Raw genomic sequence first — 26,208 nt, forward strand, 5'->3', positions numbered from 1 at the left:
ACACAGGCAGTAAATCATTATCTGTACGTTTAATGCTACTATTTTGGATTTACCCATTATTTGAAAAATAATTTCGTTTGTACCCTGGAGCAACTCTTTTGTTACCATATGGCAAAATATGGTGTTTAAAGCATAAACTTTACTCCAGATATCCTTATTTTAGTAAAGGTAAAATTTTTGACAAATTATGCTGAGTCATTTCATTTTTCTTTTAAGAAGGTAATGTGTTAATAAAAAATTCCATATATAATAAGTTGATAACAAGCTTTGAACCAATATAGATTAAATATTTTATTCTAATGGGGGTATTTCACTTTAAACAAAAAATATAATTGGAGTAAAAAATCGTTGCGAATCGTCTTTTTAACCATACAAAAGAACGGAATTAAACAGAAGTCAGAAGATATATCGATTAAAAGGAATAACTAGACGATTAGGCTGTTTCAAATAAAGAAGAAGAGATATTCGTATATAAAAAAAAAACAGGAAGAAAAAGAGGTGCAATTAACGAAAACATTATTAAACCCTACAAGTGGAGTGAGAGTATTATTTGCATTTTATAAACGTAATGAATAAGAGTGCCAACCATTACAAATTAACAGAACGTTTATTGAAGTATATTGTATAATAGAATATACTGAGGGCGATAAACCAACACTAATAGAACATTTATATTAAAAACGCCGCCCTCGCATTAGCATAACTGAAAATAATCAGTGCCGTCTTTTGCGGGAGAGGGGCAAGTAAATTTGGGTGGTAAGATTTGAGTCCTGTCTAAGCATTGAGGTTACTGCACCGGTGATAAAAAAAACTGCGGTAAAATCAGTAAAATGCGTTTTAACGGTAAATCTTTCGAATTCTGTCAATTTGAGATAATTTCGTTATAATTTACGCAATTTTACATAATTAGAGCTTTTGATAAAAGTTCTATAAACAATGAAATAAACAATGAAGAGAATTACATCTCTGACTCTGATAGGAAATTAGATTTTGCGCACAAAAGTGATTGGGGGCAACTACCATCAGAAGTTTTCAAAAATTTGATTTCTTTGTTTTTTTTAATAATAATAAATATTATTATTAATAATAATAAATATTATTATAATAATAAACCAAAATTTTATGCAGATTTCTAATCTGCAAAGAAACCTACATTTTTCTTAATTTATTCTTAATTTTTGTTATTTAAAAAATATGTTCATAGCAACGCGCGCGCGCAAAAAAGGCAAATGACAAAAAAAAAACAAACAAACAAAAAAAAACAAACAAAAAAAACATTAAAAACTTTCCATGTTTGAAAAAAAAATTTTCTACAACTAAAAAAAAAAAAAAATTTACCTGAAAATTCATAACTCATATTACAAGTAATTTATGCATCATTAAGCTTTAGATATTTATTTAACGTTACTGACGTTTGAACAGTTGAAAGGATTTTCGTGTTTCTCACTTCAACTTTTTCAATTCTTCGATGTCACAAAAAGATTTTCCGCGGTACTCGATCCAACACATATTGAAGTTCGAACCACAAAGCCATTCACAAATATCGTCGATGAAGTTCGTGTCATCATGAAACCTCAGATGTATATTTTTAGCGAGACGAATCCACGGGAGAAAACCTTCGAACTCGTTCTTCGATACAAAAGTTTCATTAATATTTATCACGACCCATTCGATCTTATCCTTAGGTCTTCGGCCATCCAACTTCAATGGATGAGTAAAGTGGACCCAATGCACGTTGGTCGAACATTTGATAAGAATACTTTTCTCATCTTCAGACAAATTCTTTTTAGAAACTTCTAAACGATTCAACTTGAATCCTGTGTCGAGAAATTTTTCTAGGAAATACTTTTCATGTGAAAATTCATGAGCAGTTTTTCCATCGCTTATCGAAATTGACCACTCTCGTTCACCTATCGATCTTTTCAAGTCCTCAGTTACTGATGCTTGTGCTTCAAAGAAGCATTCCATGAATATCTTTCGATTATCTGAAAAAGAATAGAAATGGGATCATTGTCATTAAAATTACTTATTTATTTGCAACAAAACTTATTACCATAACTGATATCTTTTAACCCTCAAATGCTCTTGATTTGATTATGAATGATTTGAATATAAATGATTTTTTAAAAAACGTCAGAAAAAATCATACATTTGTATTTTGATGTCTATTCGCTTAGGAAAATTTAGAAAACGATATTTTAAAGTTATAACAAATATTTTTAAAGAAAAACATGTGTTGTGCATCTGCAACATTATGCATCAAAATTTAATTTTATTGAGAAGTATAGTAATTTTTAAAACACTTGTTTTCCTTATTGTAGCACAGTGCACCCCACATTTCTCACATAAAGTTTGTGCATATCCTTTGCATTTAGGAAATTTACATCTGACTCGTCCGTCAGTCCAAGTTAGCCAATGCCCTACTTGATCAAAGCAAATTTCCTTTGGTGGCGCATAGTGAGATGATCCGCTTTTTTTTTGGCTTCCATCATTTCCTCTAATGCATCATTTCTAGGGCAACCTCGTTTTATGGCATTTCTTTGCCCAATTTTCATTAGACAAAAAAAACGCAGGTATTACAGGATTCAACTAGTTTTTTGTAGTAACTTTGTATTAATTATTTCATTTTTTTCGGAACTAAAAAAAAGTCATTTTTTCTTGGTGATTTTCATAACATTTTAAAGCTACATTAAAAAGAATCCATGAATTTGCTAATGTCATGTCAATTGAATGATAAAAAGACGCATATATCACTTCTTGGTTTTAAATATAATATATTGCCTAGCAATAGATCTAAATCAGCAATCATCAACGATATCAATAGATCAGCTCAATAGAGTTTTTGGCATCCATCAAATCAACACCTCCCATGTGAAGGTTTTCACGATCTTCCAAACAGAAAGCAATATTATTGTTGATTACCCTTAGATCTTATTTATTATTAATGGTATTAACTTACAAATACCAAAATAGTTAACAAATCAAAGGACCGTTACTATTCTACCATCGGGGGGGGGGGGGGGGGGATACAGTCACTTAAATATTACTAACTTATCTGGTCATGAATCAGTGAAGTGTTAGGTATGCCATCACAGGCTTTAAAAATCACAGAAGAAAAGTTGCTAACTGATGAACTGTTTTAAAATTTTGACAAGTGAACAAATAGTGCAAACATTCATAAAAACAGCAGGAATACAAAAATTTTAACCAAAAAATGTAGCAAAAATGCTTACTACATTTATAATAATCTCCTTCAAAAACAATTTCATTCAAGGTCTTTAAATTATTCAATGTATTAAGTTTAATGAAGAATTGTACTTAAGCAATATGAAATGCAACAATTGTAAAAAATGTAATAATGTACTTACCAAAATAATACCAGTCTTTTAGTATATTTTTGGCATCTTTAAGAAAAAGAAAAAATACAATTTTAGATTTCAGAAAGAAAAATTTCCTCGATAAAAAATGTAAACAAAAAGTATATAGAAAAAAGTCAAAAAAAATGGACTGAGAGGAACAAAAATTTAAATTTAACCAGTTGAAATATAGTTCTAACTTTAATGTTAATTACAAAGTAAACACAAATGCAAAAAGTATGTGATGAAATGCAAAAAAAAAGGATAACTTTTATTAGAACTATATTTCATCAATAAAAAGTCTTCAATTTGTAAACAGGAAAATTAAATAAAAATGAAATAATAAAAAGGTGCTACAAAATACCAGTTGAATCCTGCAAAACCTGCGCAAAATCTAAAGAAAAAAAAAACTCAAAACAATTTAAGATGTCAGAAAAAAAAAGTTTTTCCTATATTATTAAGTATTTTTGTTAAGTATTATTATTATTTTTTCTATAACGGGTGAAAACAAAAAGTTGATAGAGAAAAGTCTAATTAAATGGAGTGAAAGAAGTAACGACTTAAATCTAATAGCAAAGTTAAATCAACCAGGTTGGGGACGTTAAAACTTATAGTGAAAATTAGTGTCAATTGACATTAGCTTGATATTTTACTGTTCTTTTTTTTTGTTGTTGGAAAGTTACATATCTTGGCTGTTTAAATAAAAATTGTAAACTCTAAGAATTTTGAAAACATTTAAGTAAATCTTTTTGAAAATGAAGCAATATAAAATTTACACTATTATGAAGAATGAGTTCTTAAGTGGAACTACTGTATTTGGTTCTAGTGTTTCTACACAGCTGACAGTATCAAACTGGTTAAATGAAATTTGAACAGGTAATTTTGACCTCACAAATGAGCCAAACAGTTGCCCAGAACCAAAGAACTATAAAGATGAACTAAAGTTCATTCTTAATACAGACTCATCTCAAAGTGCAAACAAATAATAGTTGAAGTTTGGCAAACAAACATCATTTTTTTATCATTTAGGTAAAGTTAAAATGTTGGCTAAGTGAGTTCTACATGAACTAAATGAAAAACAAGAGCAAAAGTTACTTCCTTGATATTGGTTTTTTGTCACAAATCGGATTCACTTTTAAATTGAATTACCACTTATGATGAGAAATGGATCCAATATGACAAATGAAGATGTTCAGCACAGTGGTTGGACAAAGATGACTTTCTAAAACACACTCCAAATTACAATATTCATCAAAAGAAGCTCCTGGCAAGTGTTTGGTGATCTAGTGAAGGTGTGATCTATTATGATTTTATGAAACCTGGCTCATCATCAACAGCAAAAACATACTGCAACCAACTGGACAAAATGATGTAAAAACTTGAAGAGAAACAACTCAGATTGGTCAACAGATCAACTCTCATTTTATTATATGATAACACCAGACCACACTGCACAAAGACTGTGGCAAAACCACAATAATTGGAGTTGGAACTTCTTCATCATCTTTCATACTCACTAAACCTTCCACTGACTATCACTTTTTCTGCCATTTGAATAACTTTCTAATAGGAAAACAATAACTCCAACAATGTTGTAAAAATTGACCTTTAACGAATCATTGACTCTTGTCTGCTAGGGTTTTATATCACTGGAATAATCTGCAGCTTAGATAGCAAAAGTGTATAGACAACATGAGGACATACTTTGATGGATAAAAAAGTTCCTTATATTTATAAATTATCATCCAAAAACACAACCTTTTATTTCAAAATAAACTTGATGACTTGATATAGCTCACATTTTTGAAGAGGCAAAAAATATATACTTTTTAATGTAGTTCATTATAATAAGATTATTGCAGAAATGGAAACATTCACCATTTTTATTTTTCATCAATAAAAACATTTAAAACATTTTAAAAACAACAAAAAATTGCAGACCATGAAGTAATCACTAAAGTAAGTACTAACTAAGGTACTGTTGGGTTAATTAAAAAAAAAAATACAATTCAATATTTCAGAAAAATACATTTTCTCAATGAAGTCAGAAAATAAAAAGCGGATAAGGAAAGTGAAAAGAATAATAATTAAAGAAATAAATTTATAACTGGTATTTAACAACTAGCCAAAAGTATACATTTTTTTAAACTCCTAATATAATACGTTCAATAAATGACTTTGAACAGTTTTATCATTCACCAATAAAAAAATTTCAACAATTTAAAAATAACAAAATAAAACCTTTCAAACATTTTAACAACAACAAAAAAAAGCAACAATATGAATCTTTAAAGAAATACCAACCATTGAAAGTTTGTCCAAAGTTTTGGGCGTCTTCTTAAAAAAAAAAAATTAATTTAAGATTTCACAAAAAGCTTTCTCTATCAGAAGAATGAAAGCAAAAAAATGGATAGACTAAAGTCAGCACAAATGGTCAGAAAGGAACAGAGAAATTCATTTGGCAGTAACATGATTAAAACTAACATTTCATTACAAGAGAAAAAAATTTTTTTTTGAAGTTGTTCATTATGATAAATGTATTTAATGTGATGGAAACTTTTTACCAAATTAATCTTTCATTGATAAAAGTTAAAAAAACAATATGAAGTTTGAATCATTGAAAAAAGTAAAAAAAAACTAACCTTTCAGTTTTTGTCCTAATTTTTGTGCATCTTCTAAAAAACAAGTACAATTTCTGATTTTACAAAATGAAATTTTACATATGCCACAAATCTTAATTTAAATTTCAGGTTTTACCAACTTAATTATTTACATTTATTAGTTTTTATTATTTAGGATAAAAAAAAATATAGCTTGTAAATATAAATCAGCAAAAGTTTTGGAAATATTTCTTTTTTATTAAAATTAATTCTACCATCATGATGGTAGAATTATAATGATCTTTTGAATTTTTGACTGTTTTGATTTTTATAAATCATTAACATTAGGGAAAAACAAGACCTAATTGTAGCCAAGAATAATATTTAGTAATATTTGGCTTCATTTCATATCTATAAAAAAATTAATATTAATAAAAAAGAAATATTTCCAAAACTCTGAATATTTCCAAAACTCTGAATTCCCTCTGATGCATCAGAGGGAATTCAACCATGTCAAAAACTACTAGACTTTCTGGTTATGAATCAGTGAGGCGTTAAATATGCCAACACAGGCTCTTTTCCCCTATCACGCATTTTAAAATTCACAGAAGAAAAGTTGTTGATTCAAGAATTATTTTAAAATTTTGACAAGTGAACAAGTAGTGCAAACTTTTATAAAAGTAGCAAGACATCACATATTTAATACAATATTTAAACTATTTGTTGTATTTATTTGCTTTAAACTAATAATTGTAATGAAGAATTGTGCTTTAGTAATATGAAAAGCAATAATGAAATGTACTTACCAAAACCATGCCATTCTTCTACCATATTTTGGCCATCTTTAAAAAAAAAGAAAAAAGTACAGTTTCAGATTTCAGAAAAAACATTTCCTCTATAAAGAATGAAAACAAAATTTAAAGAAAAGTTGATACAAATGAATTGAAGGGAAGAAGAATTTAAACAGAAGTATAGTTCTAACTATAATATTAATAACAAGCAAAGAAGCCATATTTTTTGAAGTTGTTTATTACAACAGATGCAAATAAGAAAGAATAACTTTCAATATTTTATTATTTCATCAATAAATTTTTCAATATTTAAATAAGAAAATAAATTTAAAAAAATGAAATAATGGATAAAAAAGTACTAACCAACTCCAATTAATTCCTGTGTCATCTGCAAAAAATCTAAAAAACAAACCCAAACAATTTAAAGTATCAAGAATAAACTCTGTAAAGAAAGAAAACCAAAAAATGGATAGAAAAAAGTCTAAACAAATGGAGTAAATAGAATAATGACTTTAACTTTATTTAGCAACAATATAAATTTATCATTAAATATGAATAATGACTTTAGTTTTATTTAGCAGCAATATGAATTAATCATTAAATACCGTATTGGACAAAATATTTGCAACCAAATAATGCTAATTTAGTTTCTTTATATAAAAGTTCTGCATTTTATCAATTTAGAGAAATAACTATGTAACTGTTTAGAGACAAAGTTCTTCAAGTTTTATTTATCACAAAGTTCATTATTTAAACACAAAAATTAATAAATTAATCAAAAGTATTAAAAAAAGTTGATTTCCTTCTGGACAAAACAAGTGCAACTTGACAAAATGTTGACCAAGCTGTATTTTGCTATCAATATTTTGTGGCGAATCCTTTGTTGTCGATCACAGCCTTGTATCTTCGAGGCATAGATTCGATCAGGTAATCAATGAAGCTTTGTTGAATCGCTGCCCAGGCCTTTTGGATTTGTTCTAACAGTTGATCCTTATTATGAACACCTTCACGATTAATTCTGCGGTTGACGATCTCCCACAGGTTCTCGATAGGGTTGAGATCCGGAGATTGAAGCGGCCAATCCATCACCGATAGGTGGTTGTCTCGAAACCACTGCTTGACTACTCTTGCAGTGTGTTTTGGATCGTTGTCTTGCTGAAAAACCCATTTTATTGGCATATTCCATTCAGCATGAGGTAACATAACATCTTTCAGGATATTTTTATACATGAAACGGTCCATTATTCTATCGTTTTGATGTATTGGACCTAGACCGTTAGCAGAAAAACACCCCCAGACTATTACATTGCCTCCACCATGCTTCACGGTCTTATGGCAGTAACGTAAATTGAGGCATTTTCCGGCCGGTCGACGTACACAGCAAATGCCATTGCTCCCAATGATGTTGAACTTCGATTCATCACTGAACAGGACAGTTCGCCATTTCTGCACATTCCAGTCAATATGAGATGTAGCAAACAGGAGTCTTTTCTTCTGGTTTTTTAGTGAATTCAGCGGTTTCTTTGCAGGGCGTCGAGAAAACAATCCGGCTTCAACAGCATGTCGTCTGATTGTTCGGTCCGATACAGGCAGCTCTAATTGCTTTTGTATCTTGACTGATGATATCCAGGGATCCTTCTTGACGGATCTGACAATCATAGAATTCTCTCTAGAAGTGGTGGAACGCGGTCTTCCACCTTTGTTATCTGCTGCCAACTTCCCCATAGAACGTTATTTGGAACATAGTCTTGATACAGTCCATTTTTTCACGCCATATTTATCACAAATATTTTTTGTGACATTCCACTTACGTAATCGCCAATAATTTTCTTTCTTAGTTCCAATCCAAGACTGTCGGGAACCATTTTTGCACTTGAAGTCATAAAAATGATAAAAATAAATAATCACGCTTCTCAAGTCTTACTGTGTTACAATTACCTTGTGATGATACAATTATGCTCTGTAGAACACAACGTCTTGGTTGGATGTGGACTGTATTGATGTAATGAAACACTTGTTGTATTTCACTTCTTGTATTGATGTTCTTTGATAAAACACTTTGATAAAACTCACTTCGATAAACTGTCTTGATAATACTGACTGATTGACTTCCATATACTGACTGAACTACATGTCAATTTACATGTCTCTTATATAGTAAAATGAACCTGTGTGAACCTGTTCTGGAAGATTCTAGATGCTTCTTTTCGATGCTTCTGGAAGCCTCTGGATGCGTCTGGATGCTTCTGAATGTTTCTGGATATTTCTGGATGCTACTGGATGTCTCCAGATGCTTCTTCTGGAAACTTCTGGAAGCTTCTGCATGCTTCTGGAAACTTCTGGATACTTCCTTTAATTATTAAAAAACTTCCGTGACGTTGACACGGACCAGACTTAAGAAAATGAAACAAACCAAAAAAGTTGCACATGTTTTGTCCGCTGCAAAATGGCACTTGTCAACAAAATTCTGCCTGTATGCTGTCACCTGTCAGCTGATTGCACATGTCATGGCATGCTATGACTCCAGACTCCTTAACTGTTTGCTGTGGTAGTATAGTTCGTTTCGTTTTTAAGACATGTAAAATTAGAAACACTTTTTAGCATTGTTCGATGTTGGCTGCAAATGTTTTGTCCAATACTGTAAGTACTAACCATTCACTATTTGCTGAAATTTTTGTGCATCTTCTAAAAAAAAAATTAAAAAAAAATTGAAGATCTTACAAAAAGCTTTCTCTCTATGAAGAATGAAAACAAAATATGGACAAAGTGTTTTTAAGTAAATAATTACAAATGCTTTTAAATAATAAAAATTTTTACCAGGTTAACCTTTAATTGATGAAAGTTAAAAAAAAAGTCATTATAAAAGAATTAACCATTCAGTTTTTGTCCTAATTTTTCTGCATCTTCTAAAAAAAAATACAATTTAAGAATTAAAAAAGTAATTTCTTTACAAAGAATGGAAACAGAAAGTAGATAGAGAAAATGTATGGTGTGAGAGGAACAAAGATTTAAATATAATCAGCAGAAATGCATTTACAACTGTAATATTAATAACAAACAAAACAACCATGAATTTTTTTGAACTGTTTATTACGATTACTAATTGTTTGTTACGATTACAATTTAAAATTGTTTGTTATGAATGCAAAAAAAAAGAAAACTTTTAGGATTTATCCTTCATCAATTTTATGCTTTGCATCTCTTATATGTATATAAGAAAAAAAAAAAAAGAAATGAAACGATCATTAAAAAGATACAAATAAATACCAATTTTTGATTCTGGAAGAACTTTTTGTATTTCTTGTATAAAATCTGAAAAAAACAAAACAAACATTGTTCATTAAAAATCAATGAATAAGATAGGAACTTTTTAAACATTCGGCAGTTTTCATCTTTCATCAATAAAACAGTTTTTAATTTTTTAACAAAACAAAAACACGAAGTAAATATTAAAATATTTACCACAATCAATTAGCTTTAGTTGTTGTTTTTGTGCATGATCTAAAAATAGAACAACTTAGATTTCAAAAAAAGATTTTTTTCTGTAAAGAAGAAAAAAAAAAAAAAAATGTGGATAGAGAAAAGTCTAAACAAATGAAGGATGAGAAACAATTTAAATATAATTAGCAGAAATATATTTGCAATGACCATACTAACAACCAAAAAAATATACAGACAGTTTTTTAAAGTTGATTGTTGAGTGCAATAGAGAAAAAGAAACTTTCACCAACTTTATTTCTCATCAATAAGTTTTAAACTATTTAACAAAAAAACACAATCAATATGAAGTTATAATCATTCAAAAGTTACATACCAAAACCTCCTTTTGGAATTAGATCTAAAAAAAAAAAAAAATCTGTAAACTGGCTAGAGAGCTTATTTTCCTTATTTTAAGGAAAAAATATGCACTTAAAAATACATAAATTAGGTCAACTAAAACATGTTAAAAAATGTTAAAAGATAAAACCTTGATTACGGACATTTTGAATGTTTCTAACAACATAAAATCATAAAAAACTTTGTTTCAGTATGCTTTTCTTTTCAATTAAAATTTGAACAGCAGTAAAAGAGAAGTTAAAATTTTTTAACAAAATTTAAAATTCAATTTCTTTGCTGAATTTTTTCTCTTTTGGATTCCTTACTCAAAGTTGTATAAAACAATACCATAAGTAAATATAGTTAGTTATATAAGCAATAATATAAGTTATATAAACAATATGTTTGAGGACGCAACCTTCAATTTTTGGATCATTTTTATTAAAAAATTTTACACACATAAGAATCACATTCTTAAAAACCTCTCTTGGTTTTGAGCTCCTCCCTGACCACATTTTTGATGGCTCACTCACAGAGAGCTCCTTAGCTATTCTCATAACTGACCTTACTGGACTCTGAGAAATTCAGTACTTGAAAGCCTTGATCAGCTGAGGTGTATGTATAACTATCAAAATGCCATGTAGTTATTTGATGTCAAATTAAGACTGTTATTGATGTTGAAAGAGATCATATTGAATAAAAAGGTGGAAAATGTATTTCTAAATGGTTTTTACTTATTAAATTTTCCCCTCTTGATTCAAGTCTCTAAATATATTTTTAAAAAAACAATTTTTTATGAAATTTACAATCACATACAGCGTCACATACTTTAACAACATGCAGAATAAATTATTTTCCAGTAAAGTAAAGATGCTTTGATTTGAAACAATCTGGAGATTAAAACTTTGCACAACAAAAAAAAAACTTGAATCACATTAAATATAAATTCTAAAATGTAAGAACAAACTTTAAATCTAGATGGAATTTTTAGCTTAGATTCATAGAAGTTACAAATACTGGAACAATACCCATAGACCATATAATCACTGTGAATTCACATATTAAATGAATTTAAATAGATATCTTTTATGTATCAAATATATGATTTTATATATAACAAATAAATTCATATAAATTTAAAAAGTAGAGTAAAGAACAGTGAACTTAACTTACCACATATAGAAATAAGCAATGAATCCCTTCTTTCATTTGAATTCATCAAGTTAGGAAGAAATTTTATAAAAGATCTTTCATTTTCATTTGTTAGCCCACATATCATAGGCAAACAACTATACAACCTTTTGTTCTCTATAATCTCTTTAGAACTCAAATAAACATGTGCATATACAGAAGCACAAAACTCCATCAAAGTGAGGTGCACAAACTGATATTGATAACCAAGTTGAGATTCAACTTTTTCAATAAAACCCAAATAATCATGTTCTTTAAAACCTTCAACATATTCATCAATTTCCCTTTGGGAAAAAACCACTTTACCTTGATTAAACATATGCCAAGCAACTTTACAAACTCTTAATATAAATTGTTTGTTGCAATCACTTTGCATCATCTTATAAACTGGTTCATTGTTTTTGTTAATGTGTTTTTGCAAAAAGTATAAAAAAGTACAACAATACAACTCTGTCAAACTCAAGAATGAAAAAGAATCACTTAGTATGGGTGTACCAATAATTGTGCACATTGCAGATAGATTAAACGGGACAGATGCCATGGCTTTAGCAAAGCTAGATGATTCAAGAACACTTTTTACAGCTTTTTTATCATGACTGAACTTTTCAATGTAATTGTTTATTCCGTCATCATTAAAACCCATTATCTGAATGGTTAACTGATCTGCACATTCTGTCACTTTGTCTCTGTACTGAAGTACAGCTCCAACTCTTCCAGCAACAATACGCTTGTGTTTTTTAACATCCAAAGCATCTGCTAATGCATTAACAATGGGATGTTGGTTTGGATTTAGAGGATCGTGTTTTATCAATTCATCTAAATAAGCAAATTCATCCAGTCCATCTATCACAAACAATATAGAAAAACACTCAAGAATATTGTAATCCTTAAAAATGTCTTTGTAGAAAACATTCAGCAACTCATTGAGGTTACTTATACTTTGGTATTGATTTAACTTTCTGCATTCAAGGTGAATTACAAGATCCACATTTTGCCATAAAATATTATTGGCCCAGTCAAGTAAACATTTTTTGAGTAGCCAGGTTTTTCCTACTCCAGCAATACCAGAAATCAAGAGTAAAGATCTTTCTACTGAAAACACTTCCTCGAAATCAATAGGTTTATAGCTTATTTTATTCTGTAGAAATGACTCTGGCTTGACAGTAGTAACATAATCTTTTTCCACTTCATCAGCATTAACTAGAATCAATTCAACAAACTTATTTAAAAGCTCAACTTTAGTGGGGTTTTTTACAATATGCACAAGTTGATCAATTTTTCCATAATTTGCAAGATAAAGCATTTTGAGTGCATCACGCATTTCTAAAAGTATATAATTTGAAAATAAAGAATAAAATGTTATACAAGTTGTACAATAATTTCAGTATATAAATGAACTCAGTATACATGTAGTATTTACAGTATACTTGTAGATTCAGTATATAAACGAACTCATACATTTCTAACAAAGTAACTTAACATAATTTTACTAATATTTATTGCAGAAACCAGGAGAAATCAATATTAAGTATATTAAAATAAATCAATAGCCATAATAATTAAAAGCAGTAAGATTATTACTGATCTAAGTCGATAAAAAAAACTTAAGCATTTTGAAATTATATGGCACTTTCTAACAATGCTGCAAACACATTAATATCTACCGAATACACCTAAACTTTTGCTCATTGAATATGATCTTTTCTGAAGTTGTAAAATTACTTAAAAAAAGCTAGCTAGGAAAAATTAGTAATTTAGTATTCAAGTGCCATTCTTTTTAGTTGCTCTAGTTAAACTTTTGGGGCTGCCACACTCCTAAGCAAGCTTACCTGTATAGACTTAAAATAGATTCTCAAAAAAGGTTTAGCATATTTCAGATCAAAAGCTTGTTTCATTTTCATTCTCTTTAAAAAAGACAAAAAAAAACCTTTAAGCTTCTAAGAATACAATCTTATATTCATAATTATCTGGAGATAAAACAATCTTTTTTTAATGATTAAAAGTAATTCAGAAATTAATTTAATTAACAAAAAGTTTCACAGATCAAATCACTTACCCAACTTATATTCCTCTTTATCTGAAAATTAAAAAAAAAAGGTCATTTTAACTTTTCAAAGGCGTAAAAAAAAAATATGCAAAAATGAAAGGAAAACAACGTAACAAAAAGAATTATATTAATTAGAAAATTTAGCTTTCTTTAAATTTTTGTTCAATTTGTAATTCTTATCTGAAAGACAAACAAAAACTATGAGAAACCCACCCAAGTAGGCTATTTCTTTTAAGACATCATTTCTTTCCATAACATTTAGAGAATTCTGAATACAAGCTCTGTAATCATGTGGGTGTTGTTGATAAAGTTTCTTTAAGAAGGTTTGAATTTTAGACTTTTCTCCTGTCAAATCATGATCTATTTGATCAATAACAGCATCCACACCATTAAAACCAGTGCCACGTGCAAATATTTTCCAATCTAATGCCACTTTATCTGTTATAACATTCACTACTTTTTCATCAATACCTAAATAAAAGTTATTTATTTCTAGGAAAATAAATATTTTAAATGATAAAAGAAGTCCGCAAAGCTTGTAAAACTAAGAAGATTTTATGCCAAAGTATAGACCTAGATGGGAAGATTGCATGCATATAAACCAAACATTCCTTGGGAAATTTTCTGAATGGTTAAGTGAGTGCCTAAAATTCTTACAATAACAAGACAAAATTCTTTCAAGAGTCAAATTTACTGAACTATTTGCCTTTAATGAAATTTTGAAAAAAAAAAAAAAAAATATCCTAAAGAAAGAATTTTGTTTTGTATTAGTAGTTTTTACACATAAGTTTTTACACAAATTTTTACACATAAGTTTTTACACGTAAGTTTTTACACATAAGTTTTTACACATAAGCGTGCTGTACAAAGTTTGTTTTCCATGAATATATTGAGAGAGATCTTGTTGACCAGGAATTATCAAATGTTAAGAAATATGAAAGAAATCTATAACAAATCCACTATTTGTAACATAAGTATATCAAGCAATTAAATGAACTTGTTTTCATTTAACAGACTCAATTGGAAGCATGTGTTGTATAATAATCATTAACATAATTAACATATTAAAAAAGGGAAAGTGTTAAGTAATATAAGGGAAGTATTACAAACACTCAATTTTTAAAAATGACTCCATATATGAGTGTTAGCTTTTTTCAGTATGACTAATAAGGTTTTGCTGAATGATTAATCATTTTTTTCTCTTCTTAGTTGACTTATAAGTTATGTAGTTTTTCTTTTAAATTCATATTTTCTGCAGTGGAAAAGGTTGTGTAAACCATTTTTACTTAAGCAACCATTTTTTCTTCTAAAATTTCTTCTGAAACTTCTTCAATTTCTAAAGGGTGCAATCTAGATAAAATCTGCCAGAATCATGATAACTTTAACTTATTCTTTTGCTAAACACCTGTGTTAAATGTTTACCATATGGGAATAATGTAAACCTGTACCTTATAAACAGTGTGTTCATCTCTACTAATTTAGAGCAGTTTTTGTTATGAAGTGGAATCTACCAATAACATTTGTTTAGATTTAGCTTTATAAAAATGCTTGCATCTCATAGCTGAAATTTTTATAAAAGTTGATAATTGGTAGTGCTCTCTTTTCATCAATTTGTCTCTTGGATCCAGACAATTATAATTGTCAACTTGTTTTTTCCACTACCACTAAAGAATTTACCCATTCTGTTGGTTATCTGACTGGTAATCACTACAATTTTTTTCATCTTATCCAAGGATTATTTTTATTTTATCTCTCAGGATAATTCAAATTTTTTTTTAAGGATGAATAGCAAATTTCAAGTCAGCCTTTAATTCCTTGTGATGTTCAGTTAAAATCACCACTAATCAATTAAAAACTTTTGGATATATTTGTAGTTCTACTTAACATGCTTCAAAAGTTAAGTAAAATTGTACAATTTGTATAATTCCAATGTTTTCCATTAAAATTTAAACTTCTTTAAGTTCTCATCCATGTTGTCCTTCAACATGTAATACTTTGTTCTTAATAGATTTTGTTTCTTCTTTTATCATTTTCACTATATTTAACAGTTTGATATCTTGCAATTCTTGATTTCAACACATTGAACTTCATATTTTATAGTTTTTTTAGCAACACGTTTGTCGCTTCCAGAACTGAAGCAGTGTTTCCACCATAAACACGCAGTGTGATGCTGGTATAAGTGAGTTCATTGACATACCAGTTGATCGTAGCCCTTTTTTGACATAGTATCAATTTCTGCTTCTATGTCAGTTTTTCTTTTCAGAATTGTTGTTATTTTGAAATGTTATCCAAATTTTTTCTTTTTTTAAATTTGTGTCAACCAAAATCACAGCTTAAATTAGATATTCAGCAGTGTAAACTTCATATATATATTTTGTTTTGCAGTAGTTCACCCAGTGATTTCTCTTGTTACATTTGTGGCATGTTTGACTAAAAAAAGTATAGTTTTATTTGGTTCATGTGTTCTGTTGCATTTCTTGTACATCTTTGCCTATCTATAAATTTTTCCTCTCATTTTTCTTTTCCAGTTTAACTGACTTGACTCAATCTGATCAGCAATATTTTGCCAGCCAATTTGATTATTTGTCAACATAATGAAGATTCTCTTGACTTGATTCCATCCATTATTTTGTATTATAAGAAATCATCTCAGATGTTTTTTAAGTCCACATGATTGAGCCAAATTCTTACTTCAGTTACATAGAAGGTCTACAATTAAATTATATCTTGTTTTTTGTAAGAAGCACCTTTTGTAAAGAGCTTTTTTTTGGAGAGCAATATTCTTCGAATTGTTTGAGCAGTTCTTGTAAACTGTAACCTCACCAAACTCCCCTTTACTATTATTTTTTTTTTGTTTCAAGTTCAGGTGTCATATCCTTTATCAATGATAAACAAATAATGTTGAGCTTTTTTCCTCTGAACAAATTTTCAGATATATCTTTTAGATGCAACTGTATCCAAATACTTTTACTGAAATGTCTTCAGTTTCTGTACCACGCTATGATTTAATGTTTTATTACAGATTAAAGACTTCTCTAAGCTAATGTTTTTTTGTATTTTATAACTCAGCATTCTAGCATAAATATAATTTGCAAAATTACTTCATATGTAAGTAAACCAGACTACAAAGAGTTTATACACCAGCCAAACTCACACCTAAATGTGAACTAACTTGAATTGCACGAGGAAATATTACACAATATATATATATATATATATATATACATATATATATATATATATATATATATATATATATATACATATATATATATATATATATACATATATATATATATATATATATATATATATATATATATATATATATATATATATATATATATATATATATATATATATATATATATATACACACATATATATATATATATATATATATATATATATATATATATATATATATATATATATATATATATATATATATATATATATATATATTTACGTACATTATATACATACCATCATAATTCAAAGAACTTGTTGGTGATGTATTAGGGTCAGTACCAGTATAATGACCATCTTGAGAGTCAATTATAATTTGTTTGTTAACTGTTTTACCTGAAGTGTTCCCCATTGAACCTGGTGTGTCAAAAGAAAGTTATATAAAACATCATTTTACTTTTAACATAAATAAGAAAACAGGAATTACAGCAATGGAAGCATTTTAAAAATTTAGTAAAAATGAATCAATCATGTAAAAAGGAATCAATTATGTAAAAAGTAATTATGGGAACTTTCACATTTTCAAGTTCAAATTTTATTTTAAATGAGTATTTGCGTAAGAGGTAAAGATTTTTATTCCTTAATGTTTAAATAAGCAACAGCTAAAAACATTAAACTATCAGAAAAAAAAAATCATAACAGAGGTCTTCTAGTCAGCAAAAAGTAACTTGCGTAGATTGATAATATGGACTAAGTTCCACAAGAAATAATGAGCACATTCCACAAAAGCTTTAAATGAACACACAATAAAAAGATTTATCATATTGATTGCTTTGCATTTCAAACACAAATAAAATGCCAGCAGTGCCCATAGCAACAGGGATTCTAACTGATGACAGTCATTCTTGATAAAATTATAATATAAAGAATTAAGATTTTATTTATAACAAGAAACAATTCCTTACAGTAACAAAGCAAATAAGAACAAAACCATCGGTCAAGATAGAAATGGTAGTTCACAATCCAAAGTTGATGTTTTTGTTGTAATCAGAGTTTTCTCTAAAAAGAGAGTTATTACCAAAATTAATATTAATATTAATATAATTAATAGACTTATGAAAGTTATTTTAAAAAGATATTGCTTCTCATAAAATTCCCAATAAAAATTAATTTGCTTACTAACTAATATGAAAAGAAAATTTCACAATAAGTATAAAATGTTTTGGTCTGTAAAGCTGTGCATTTTAAAGAAACTCTAAGCCTTGGTCTTAGAACAAAGAACATTATCCCATAGAGCAAGATATAAGTCCTGCGACCAATAAAAAGATAAAAAAATAGAGTTTGTTGTAAAGGTTGAGTGTAGTCAACATCAAAAACTGCCAAATCAACACTTACATCAGACATTGATAAAATACAAAAGCAAATATTCACAAATTTTCTGTAATAACATAAAATCATTTTATACAAACCAGCAAAAATAAGTTGTTTTTTTTTTAAAATAATTATGATTTTCTTCAGCTAAAAGTTGAAAACAAGTTATTATGGCTTACATTTTTTTTGTAGTTATTTTAATGTTTTTCAAATAATTTTCAAATAATGAACTTTTCTGCTCTTTCTTTGTTCTTTAATTCAAAAAAATTTCTTGATGATATAGTTAATAAAAAAACTTTGTGATTTATTGGTTTCTTATCTTTTCTTAATGTTAACTTAACAAAAAAATGGCAGTTTTTTTCAAAAAAATCAAATTTTCTCTGTGTATAACATAAATCTGAGCTTACTGAAATGGCATGTTATTTTCAAAATTTTAAAATGATAGTTTTAGATTTTTTAAGACTTTTTAAGGGTGATTTGAATAGTTTGAATAAAATGACATTTTTGAAAGGGACTTTGTATTCTTAAATTTATATTTTGCTTCAAAAACGTTTAAAAAATATTTTCTTTCTTTTAATGGTTTTATTTTTAATAATGATTTAAAAATATTCCCAAATTAAAAAATGAGCCATCTTAATGTAATGTAAAACATTAAATGTATCTCGAAATACACTTAAAAGAACTCATAGTTCATTCAAATTAATTTACACATTTGTGGAATACTAAAAATCAAAGTATCAAAAAAATTAAATTAACAAAACAACAAAGAACAAAACTTCTGTAAAATCAAGAAGATTTTTTTATTTCATAATAAGTTTTGACCTTTTAACAAAGATTTTACTATGCAATGCTTGTGCAATTCTAATTATGCAATCCTAATGCAATGCTTATGCAAGTATAAAATATGGATAATAACAGAATGTTTTAAAAGAAGTTACTCTTTATTGCAAAATTAAAAAAATCTTTCAAAAAAAAGACAGGTCAGAAAAAAAACTAACACTGTAATATATTATTAATATCTTGCTATCATTAAGAAAAAGATAAATAAAACTTTTATAATTTATGCTTTAATAAAATGTCATATATTATTATTTTTAATTTAAAAAACAGAACTTTGAAATTGAGATGAAAGTAAGATAATTTGTATCTTTTTCTATAAATTATAAAAATAATTTGTAAATCAGACTGTGTAGTTTAAAGGTATATAATGTAACACTTTAAATTTATCCATTATTAAAAATATATAGATTGCAAAAATATCTCATTAAAGATAAGTATAATATAAAAAACCTTTTAAACTTATAATACAACAAAAATATTCAAATTTAATTCAAATAGAAGCAACAAATTATTGAGTTAACCAAAATGAAATGAAACTGAAAGTTAAAATAAGGCAAGTACAGTTTGGTGCACTTATTCAATTTTCTATGAAATTTCTGGACAAGATTTCAAAAAGCTACTTTTTTGAAGGTTTTTTGCCTATAAGAAGCAAACTTTTTATTGATACTGACGTAAACATAAAAGACAACTATAAAAGTATGAAGACTTAATAAATTTAAAAAACAATAAATAAAACTTAAGTTATAAGAATAAAAGATTTTCTTTTTCATCACATTTTTTTATGTGGAATTTTTAAAACTCATTTAATAGATTTAATCTACATAAATCCCTTGAGTATGTATAAATATGAAGCCACAAATATAAGGGGAATATAACAGATAGTGTGTAAAGTTTATATAGTGTTTGAAATTTATTTACTACACACATTTTAAAACATTCTTGAAAAAACTCATTTACAAATGCATGTTGGAACATTGTAACTGGTAGAAACAACAATCTTAAAATACAAAATCCTAAAAATTTTATAACAGGCTGAATCAACATACGCAATATCAATCAATCAATCAATCAATCAATATATTTCGTGTTAAGGATGTTACAAAAAACACAGGTCATTGCAAATAGTAATTCACTAATAAAACGCAATGACCTAAACAATATAAAGAAAAGACAAGAGAAAAACATAAGAAATAAACTAGTCACATAGTAAAAGTAGAACTTTACAAAAATTTATAAGTAACACTTATAAAACAGACTTTTAAAAGAGTTAAAATATAGGTCAAATAGTTATTATAATGTATTCACATATACATACATATATACACATATGCACAAATAAGAACTTACAAAATGTACATAAACATAAAGAAAAATGTTATAGAGGTAAAGAATAAATTTAAGCATAACTTTTTAGGTAAAAAGGACGGAGTGAATTTAAGAACAGATTCTTGTATTTAAGGATAAAATCTGTTTTTAGTAATAACAACAACAAATAGAAACTTATTTAGCAATAACAAATAGAAACTTTCAAAACTCTTTGTAATTTCTGAAATGAACTTGTAAAGTAAATGAATAACAGATTATCGAAATTGTGGGATAAATAAGTTCTAGCATGTTCCATAAGTATGTTTAAACTAAAGAAAAAGACTTTTAAGGAATAAAACGAAGAGATTCAGTTGAAAATAGGAAAAGCTTATAGAAACAAACATGCGATAATTTAAAGCAAATTACTAATGATTATTTTTTCCATCTTTTCACAATTTCACAAACTGGAAGTTTTGTGATATTTGCTGAAATATTTATCAATTACTTTATTGATTTACTATTATGTTTATATAAATTTAGTTAAGAAATCACATATGAAGCTAATTACTTCCTAAAGTCAAAAATGAGAAACGCTATTTCAAAACAACTTACGACAGAAATACTTGAAAAAATTTTTGATTGTTTATTTTACTCAAAGAAAATAGTTAAGCCGAATCTGAAACCGAAAGTAAAACTTTTTTCAGGGTGTTATAATAGTAGCCTAAATAACCTATAGGATGCAGGAATGGTTAATAACCTAAATAACCTATAGAATAGTAAATATTTCGAAATGATTACTTGTAGTCGGTATAGTTGATAATTGCCATTTTAATTTTTGATAAATCGATATGCAACGCCGTTTGTTTTTTTAAAGAATAATTAAAGAAAAAATTAAAGCATTTAATTCAATAATTATGATATATTTTGAAACTAAATCATTACATAGAAGTCGCTGTCATATACAAATATCAAATGTCTTTATCAATAGGTTTTAAGCAAGGTCATGGTAAAAAAAATGGGCTCCTGTACTTTTTTAACCAAAGCTTTGGAGCAAGCAGGGCTGTGGAGTAGGAGTCGTGGAGTCGGAGTCGTGGAGTCGGAGTCGTGGAGTCGGAGTCGTGGAGTCGGAGTCGTGGAGTCGGAGTCGTGGAGTCGGAGTCGTGGAGTCGGAGTCGTGGAGTCGGAGTCGTGGAGTCGGAGTTGAGGCTCATTTTGGCTGGAGTCGGAATCGGATACCCAGACACAATGGCAATTGTAGTTTGCAACAACTGGAGGACAAGGAGTTTGACATGTTATCTTAAGGTCTTTAAAACAGTGATAAGCAATAGGGTATTTTGCTGCTTATCACTGAGAATCATAAATCATCTCCCTTGCGCTCTCCTCTACCATCCCTTTAAATAGATAACTTTATGATGCCGCAACTCCCGACTTAAATTGTCTGACACTGTACTGCATATTCTTATTAGAAAGCTAGGCGTGTCCTACCAAGCATCAAAGAGCTAAAGAATATTAACTTAAAGAAGAACAAGTTCTTTCTGTCCTACTGACAATATTTCAAACGTGATTTTGACAAATTCACAATGTTATTAGCGACTGCATAAGAGTTTATTGAATAACAAGATTTCAGAAAAGTTGTTTGTTCTGAAATTGTTTTCTAATAAATATTGTTTAAAGCACTAAGTGGTTGGATTATTTGTATCATAGTGATGAAATAGCGAATGTTAACATTTTACTACAATAAATTTGTTGTTACAAGTTGGTTACTTATGAAGGAATAGGAGTCGGAGTCGGAGTCGGTCCATAATAAAATCAAGGAGTCGTAGTCGGAGTCGGAACAGCAGCTTACCGACTCCACAGCCCTGGGAGCAAGTGTTGGTTAACTATATAATCAGCGCATAAAGGAGACCTCATCCTGTCAACAAATACACTATCATGTCATATAAGCCCAGTCTATTGTCAGATGAACATTTGATGGGGGAAATATACAGCGATAGACCCAAACAATTTAGTAGATCTGGGTCGTCAAAACACGGAGATAAATGTTTTGTGAAAAGTTTTAGTTTTTTTATTTTACTACTAAATTTTTTATTTACAAATTATTGATAATAACATTAGCAACTTCTTAATTTAATAATACAATTTCTAATAGGCCTATAATTACATATTAATTAATTTATTACATTTTAAAAGTACGCTACTATATTATTTTTACCAATCTTTTCTTAGGTACAAAATATTTATGGCGAGGCTTTGTAACATAACTACACGTATAATAAAGTAACTGAGTGGCAACCAACGCACGGTGAGGCAAAGTCAAAAAAAAGCTGGCAAAAAAAAAAAAAAAAAAAAAAAAAAAAAAAAAAATAAAGCTAGCAATTAATAAATTGAGTTATAATGTAACTAATACCACCAGAAAACTGGAATTAATTGCTTTTTGATTAACTTTTAACGATTCACCAATTTTTGCACCTTTTCTTGAGACAGATTATCTTATTTTTTATTGCAAAACCCGCGTACAAGATGTTCGCTTTAGTGTCACTCTTTTAAGGTTGATGCGTAAAAACAGTTCAAAATTTAATTTAAAGACATGTTTAAGATATTTGGTAACTATAAACAATACTTTTGAAACTGCATTCTGATTTTAGACTTTCATTCCTAAGATCTTGAAAAGAGTACCCCATATTTATTTTTTAAAATTTGTTTAATCATGAGTTTGGTTAAAAAAATAACAGGTTCCACTAGGTTCCATGGTAATTTTAACATTTTCCCATTAAAAGGTATATATGAAAGCAAAAAAAAAAAAAAAAAAAATAGTTGCCCGAACTTTCCCCAGTTCAATAAACAACCTTTTGAAATAAGTCAAGTTTAAAATTTCATGTTAATTATTTTTCATACATTTTTCACACTACATTAGCACTACAGAAGTATTTTGTCGCAACTCAAAAACTAACCTTCAAAAACTCTCAAACAAATCATGCTAAATTTCAAACATCAAAAAACAAAAGTTTCATGACTTGACTGCCTACTGCCTAAATTAAACGTTTAAAAATAAAACTTTTATACAAAATAACGAATAATAGTTCGTTGCTTACTTTCATCATGAAAAGAACACATTTAGTTGCTATCATTCAAGATTTAGGAATTAATCATGATAATGCACTTGGGGCTGTTCTTCTTGAATTTCATAGATTGGAAGGTGTGACCATGGAAATATTGATGAACCTAAAATAAATCTCAAGAAAACTTTATCAATATTTAATTATAAGTTCAAATCAAAATTGCTAAAACAATCAAGAACCTTCTCAAGACTTCTGGAACACTATCAAATCTGTTTGGATAAAGAAACAACAGTTCACAGAAAAGACGTTGGTACAGCTCCAGGTAGAAAGAATAAGAACTGGGTAGATCTAAGTGAGGGAAGCACAACATCTGAGATAGTAATAAATCAATTAAATTCATACCAATTCAAAAAGTAGTTTAGTCACATAAATGTTAAATATTATCTTTTATAAGGTTACCGAATCGGCTGAACATCCTGTGAAGCATTGGCATTAGTTTCAATAAGAAAAATCTGGAGATCTTACTAAGAAAGATTTTGCTTTTGTAATGAAAAATGCTACAAATCCTGGCAAAGTTAAAAGCTTCGAGGTTGGTTTTCGAATAAAAATGAACCTTGAGCTTTAACTTTATTGTGATCTTTCTGAGGAACAGCATCAAATTATCAGATATTCATCCATAATACAGATGAAAGAATGAAAGAAAGAAACGTTATCCTAAGGGTGTAGTTCTGACAGAAACATCTGCTTTAACTCCTTTACTGAGTATGTTTAATCATACTCCGATAAGGATACTGTCTTTTATTGAATATCAAGACTCTGTAAGAATATTCGGTAAGAGTGGTGGTGGAGGTGTTGGGGGGGGGGGGGAAGGTTTGAAGGTTTACTTTACTTTAAAAGGGGTTTTGATAGTGTCTTCAAAGTGCGCTTAAACAAAAAAATACTGATACAAATATTGACGAGACTAAAGCCCAAGTTAACGAGCAAAGTCTTTTTCAGACAGCTATTGTTCCACTTAAGTTTACAATGATGAAGGAGATTGTATGGTGGAATAAGAAGCCCTTTAGTACACATTATTGTAGACCCCTACAGTATCAAAAAGAAACGAAAAAGTTGATAAGAAATGAAGCTGAAAATGAAAAGTTAAATGAATTGACTGGTCGAGTTTGAGGTAAAGTTAGAAGTAGCTGAAGGCAGTCCTGAAAATATTAGTTTCATTAACCGCCTTAGTTTCATAAACCACAAATCTGAAAATGGAAAATCACGTCACGTACAATTTATTTAAAAAATACGAGGTATAGATTTTTATACGTGGTATTAAATGATATTTGAGATCGAAGAATCCAAATTTTTTATTTAAATCATTATTTGCGCGCGTAAATGACATTGAGACACGTACTCACGCTTAATGCGCGTCTTGGGTACGCGTAAATTTTTTATCTAACGACAAATTTAATTTTTCTGACACAAAAATATTAGAATTGATGTATCACATGTTTATATTTGGTTATATCATTTTTGCCGTTTTTCACATTTCTGACTCACTGTGCAACGTAATGTGCCACAACGTTGTTAAACAGTGGTTCGCGGACATTAAAATCAACTTGGCGCAGACTAGTTAGGTATCCTATATAAACCCAAACGCAATTTTAAATTCAATGAGTATAGGTTTCAATTTTCACCTAAAACTGAAAAAATGCTCCTTATGCCACGGCAGCTAAAGACAAAGAAAAAATTAAACTTTTAGGTATGTAAATTTATATCAAAGTTATTGCTTTTCTTTCTATTATTTCTTTAATGGTTTTTTTATTTATAATATAGAACTGTAAATTGCTTAAATATTAAATATCTTTCAGCATGATAGCTTGGCATGAGAGTTTAGCATGATAGCATGATAGCTTAGCCTACTAATTTTTCTTTACAATTTTCTTCGCCCTTTTTTACAGCCAATATTAGTGCTAACGGATCTCTTCCTCCCCCGCTTATTATATATATATACTAAACAGAGAATCCCCATGAGTGTATACTAGTCATTTCCAACAAATTTAGTGGCTGCTTGTTAATCTGCTACAGGTTATATATAAACCATGAAGTTCTCTATGAATAATTATGCAACGGTTTTGACCAGTGTGTGACAGATAATAATACTCAGAGACCAGTTATTGTTTGGACCGACAAACATAATAGTCGGATACAATTTTATTTAGTGAAGAAGCTAGCAGATTTATAAATAGTTTTAATCCTTATTCCACCGAACACTACTCATATCAAACTTGGCATGGGACTATTTGGCCCCATGAAGAGTGGCTGGAAGAAGGTTAAGGACGCTTTCCACCTCGCCAACCCTAATGAATAAGTTTCAAGTGAAAATTTCTCAATACTTTTCATACCATTCTATACCTAATGCATGACTGTTCCAAAAAAAAACAGCTTTTGAAAGATGCGGTGTGCACTTATTCAACGCATACAAGCCAGACTATTCCAAATTCAATTTATATAAAGTTCATTCTGCTGATGCGAGAATTTTCGAAGGAGCACTGCAAAATGGATATGAGGAGACAGCAACCTAGGTTGATCGTACAATGCAAGTAGATGGTTGGACTCAAACTGGCACTAGTAACTTTTTAGATGATGTAGGCATTGGTC

General features: G+C 28.6%; 1 protein-coding gene across 2 annotated transcripts; it reads right to left on the minus strand.

Moving 5' to 3' along the window:
- Window positions 1-1,273: 1,273 nt before the first annotated feature.
- LOC149877244 (uncharacterized) lies at window positions 1,274-21,196 on the minus strand. 2 transcript variants are annotated; one of them, XM_090073970.1, is made up of 18 exons: window positions 18,170-18,278; window positions 17,956-18,049; window positions 17,288-17,407; window positions 14,015-14,272; window positions 13,811-13,831; window positions 11,737-13,077; window positions 10,562-10,585; window positions 10,210-10,248; window positions 10,015-10,059; window positions 9,621-9,653; window positions 9,400-9,432; window positions 7,111-7,146; window positions 6,763-6,798; window positions 5,999-6,031; window positions 5,661-5,693; window positions 3,721-3,750; window positions 3,369-3,404; window positions 1,274-1,985 (listed from the first exon to the last, which is right to left on the minus strand). In XM_090073970.1, exons 3-18 carry the CDS (start codon window positions 17,400-17,402, stop codon window positions 1,444-1,446), a joined length of 2,655 nt encoding a protein of 884 aa, XP_089930096.1. In that variant the 5' UTR covers window positions 17,403-17,407; window positions 17,956-18,049; window positions 18,170-18,278; the 3' UTR covers window positions 1,274-1,443. The 2 variants fall into 2 exon arrangements, with proteins under 2 accessions (XP_089930096.1, XP_089930097.1); XM_090073971.1 differs by lacking the exons at window positions 5,661-5,693; window positions 18,170-18,278 and adding an exon at window positions 21,119-21,196.
- Window positions 21,197-26,208: the final 5,012 nt, after the last annotated feature.

This window comes from Hydra viridissima, unplaced genomic scaffold (assembly GCF_058129835.1).
Source record: "Hydra viridissima isolate aposymbiotic clone 2 unplaced genomic scaffold, HvirCarnegie_v1 scaffold_16, whole genome shotgun sequence".
NCBI lineage: Eukaryota > Metazoa > Cnidaria > Hydrozoa > Anthoathecata > Hydridae > Hydra > Hydra viridissima.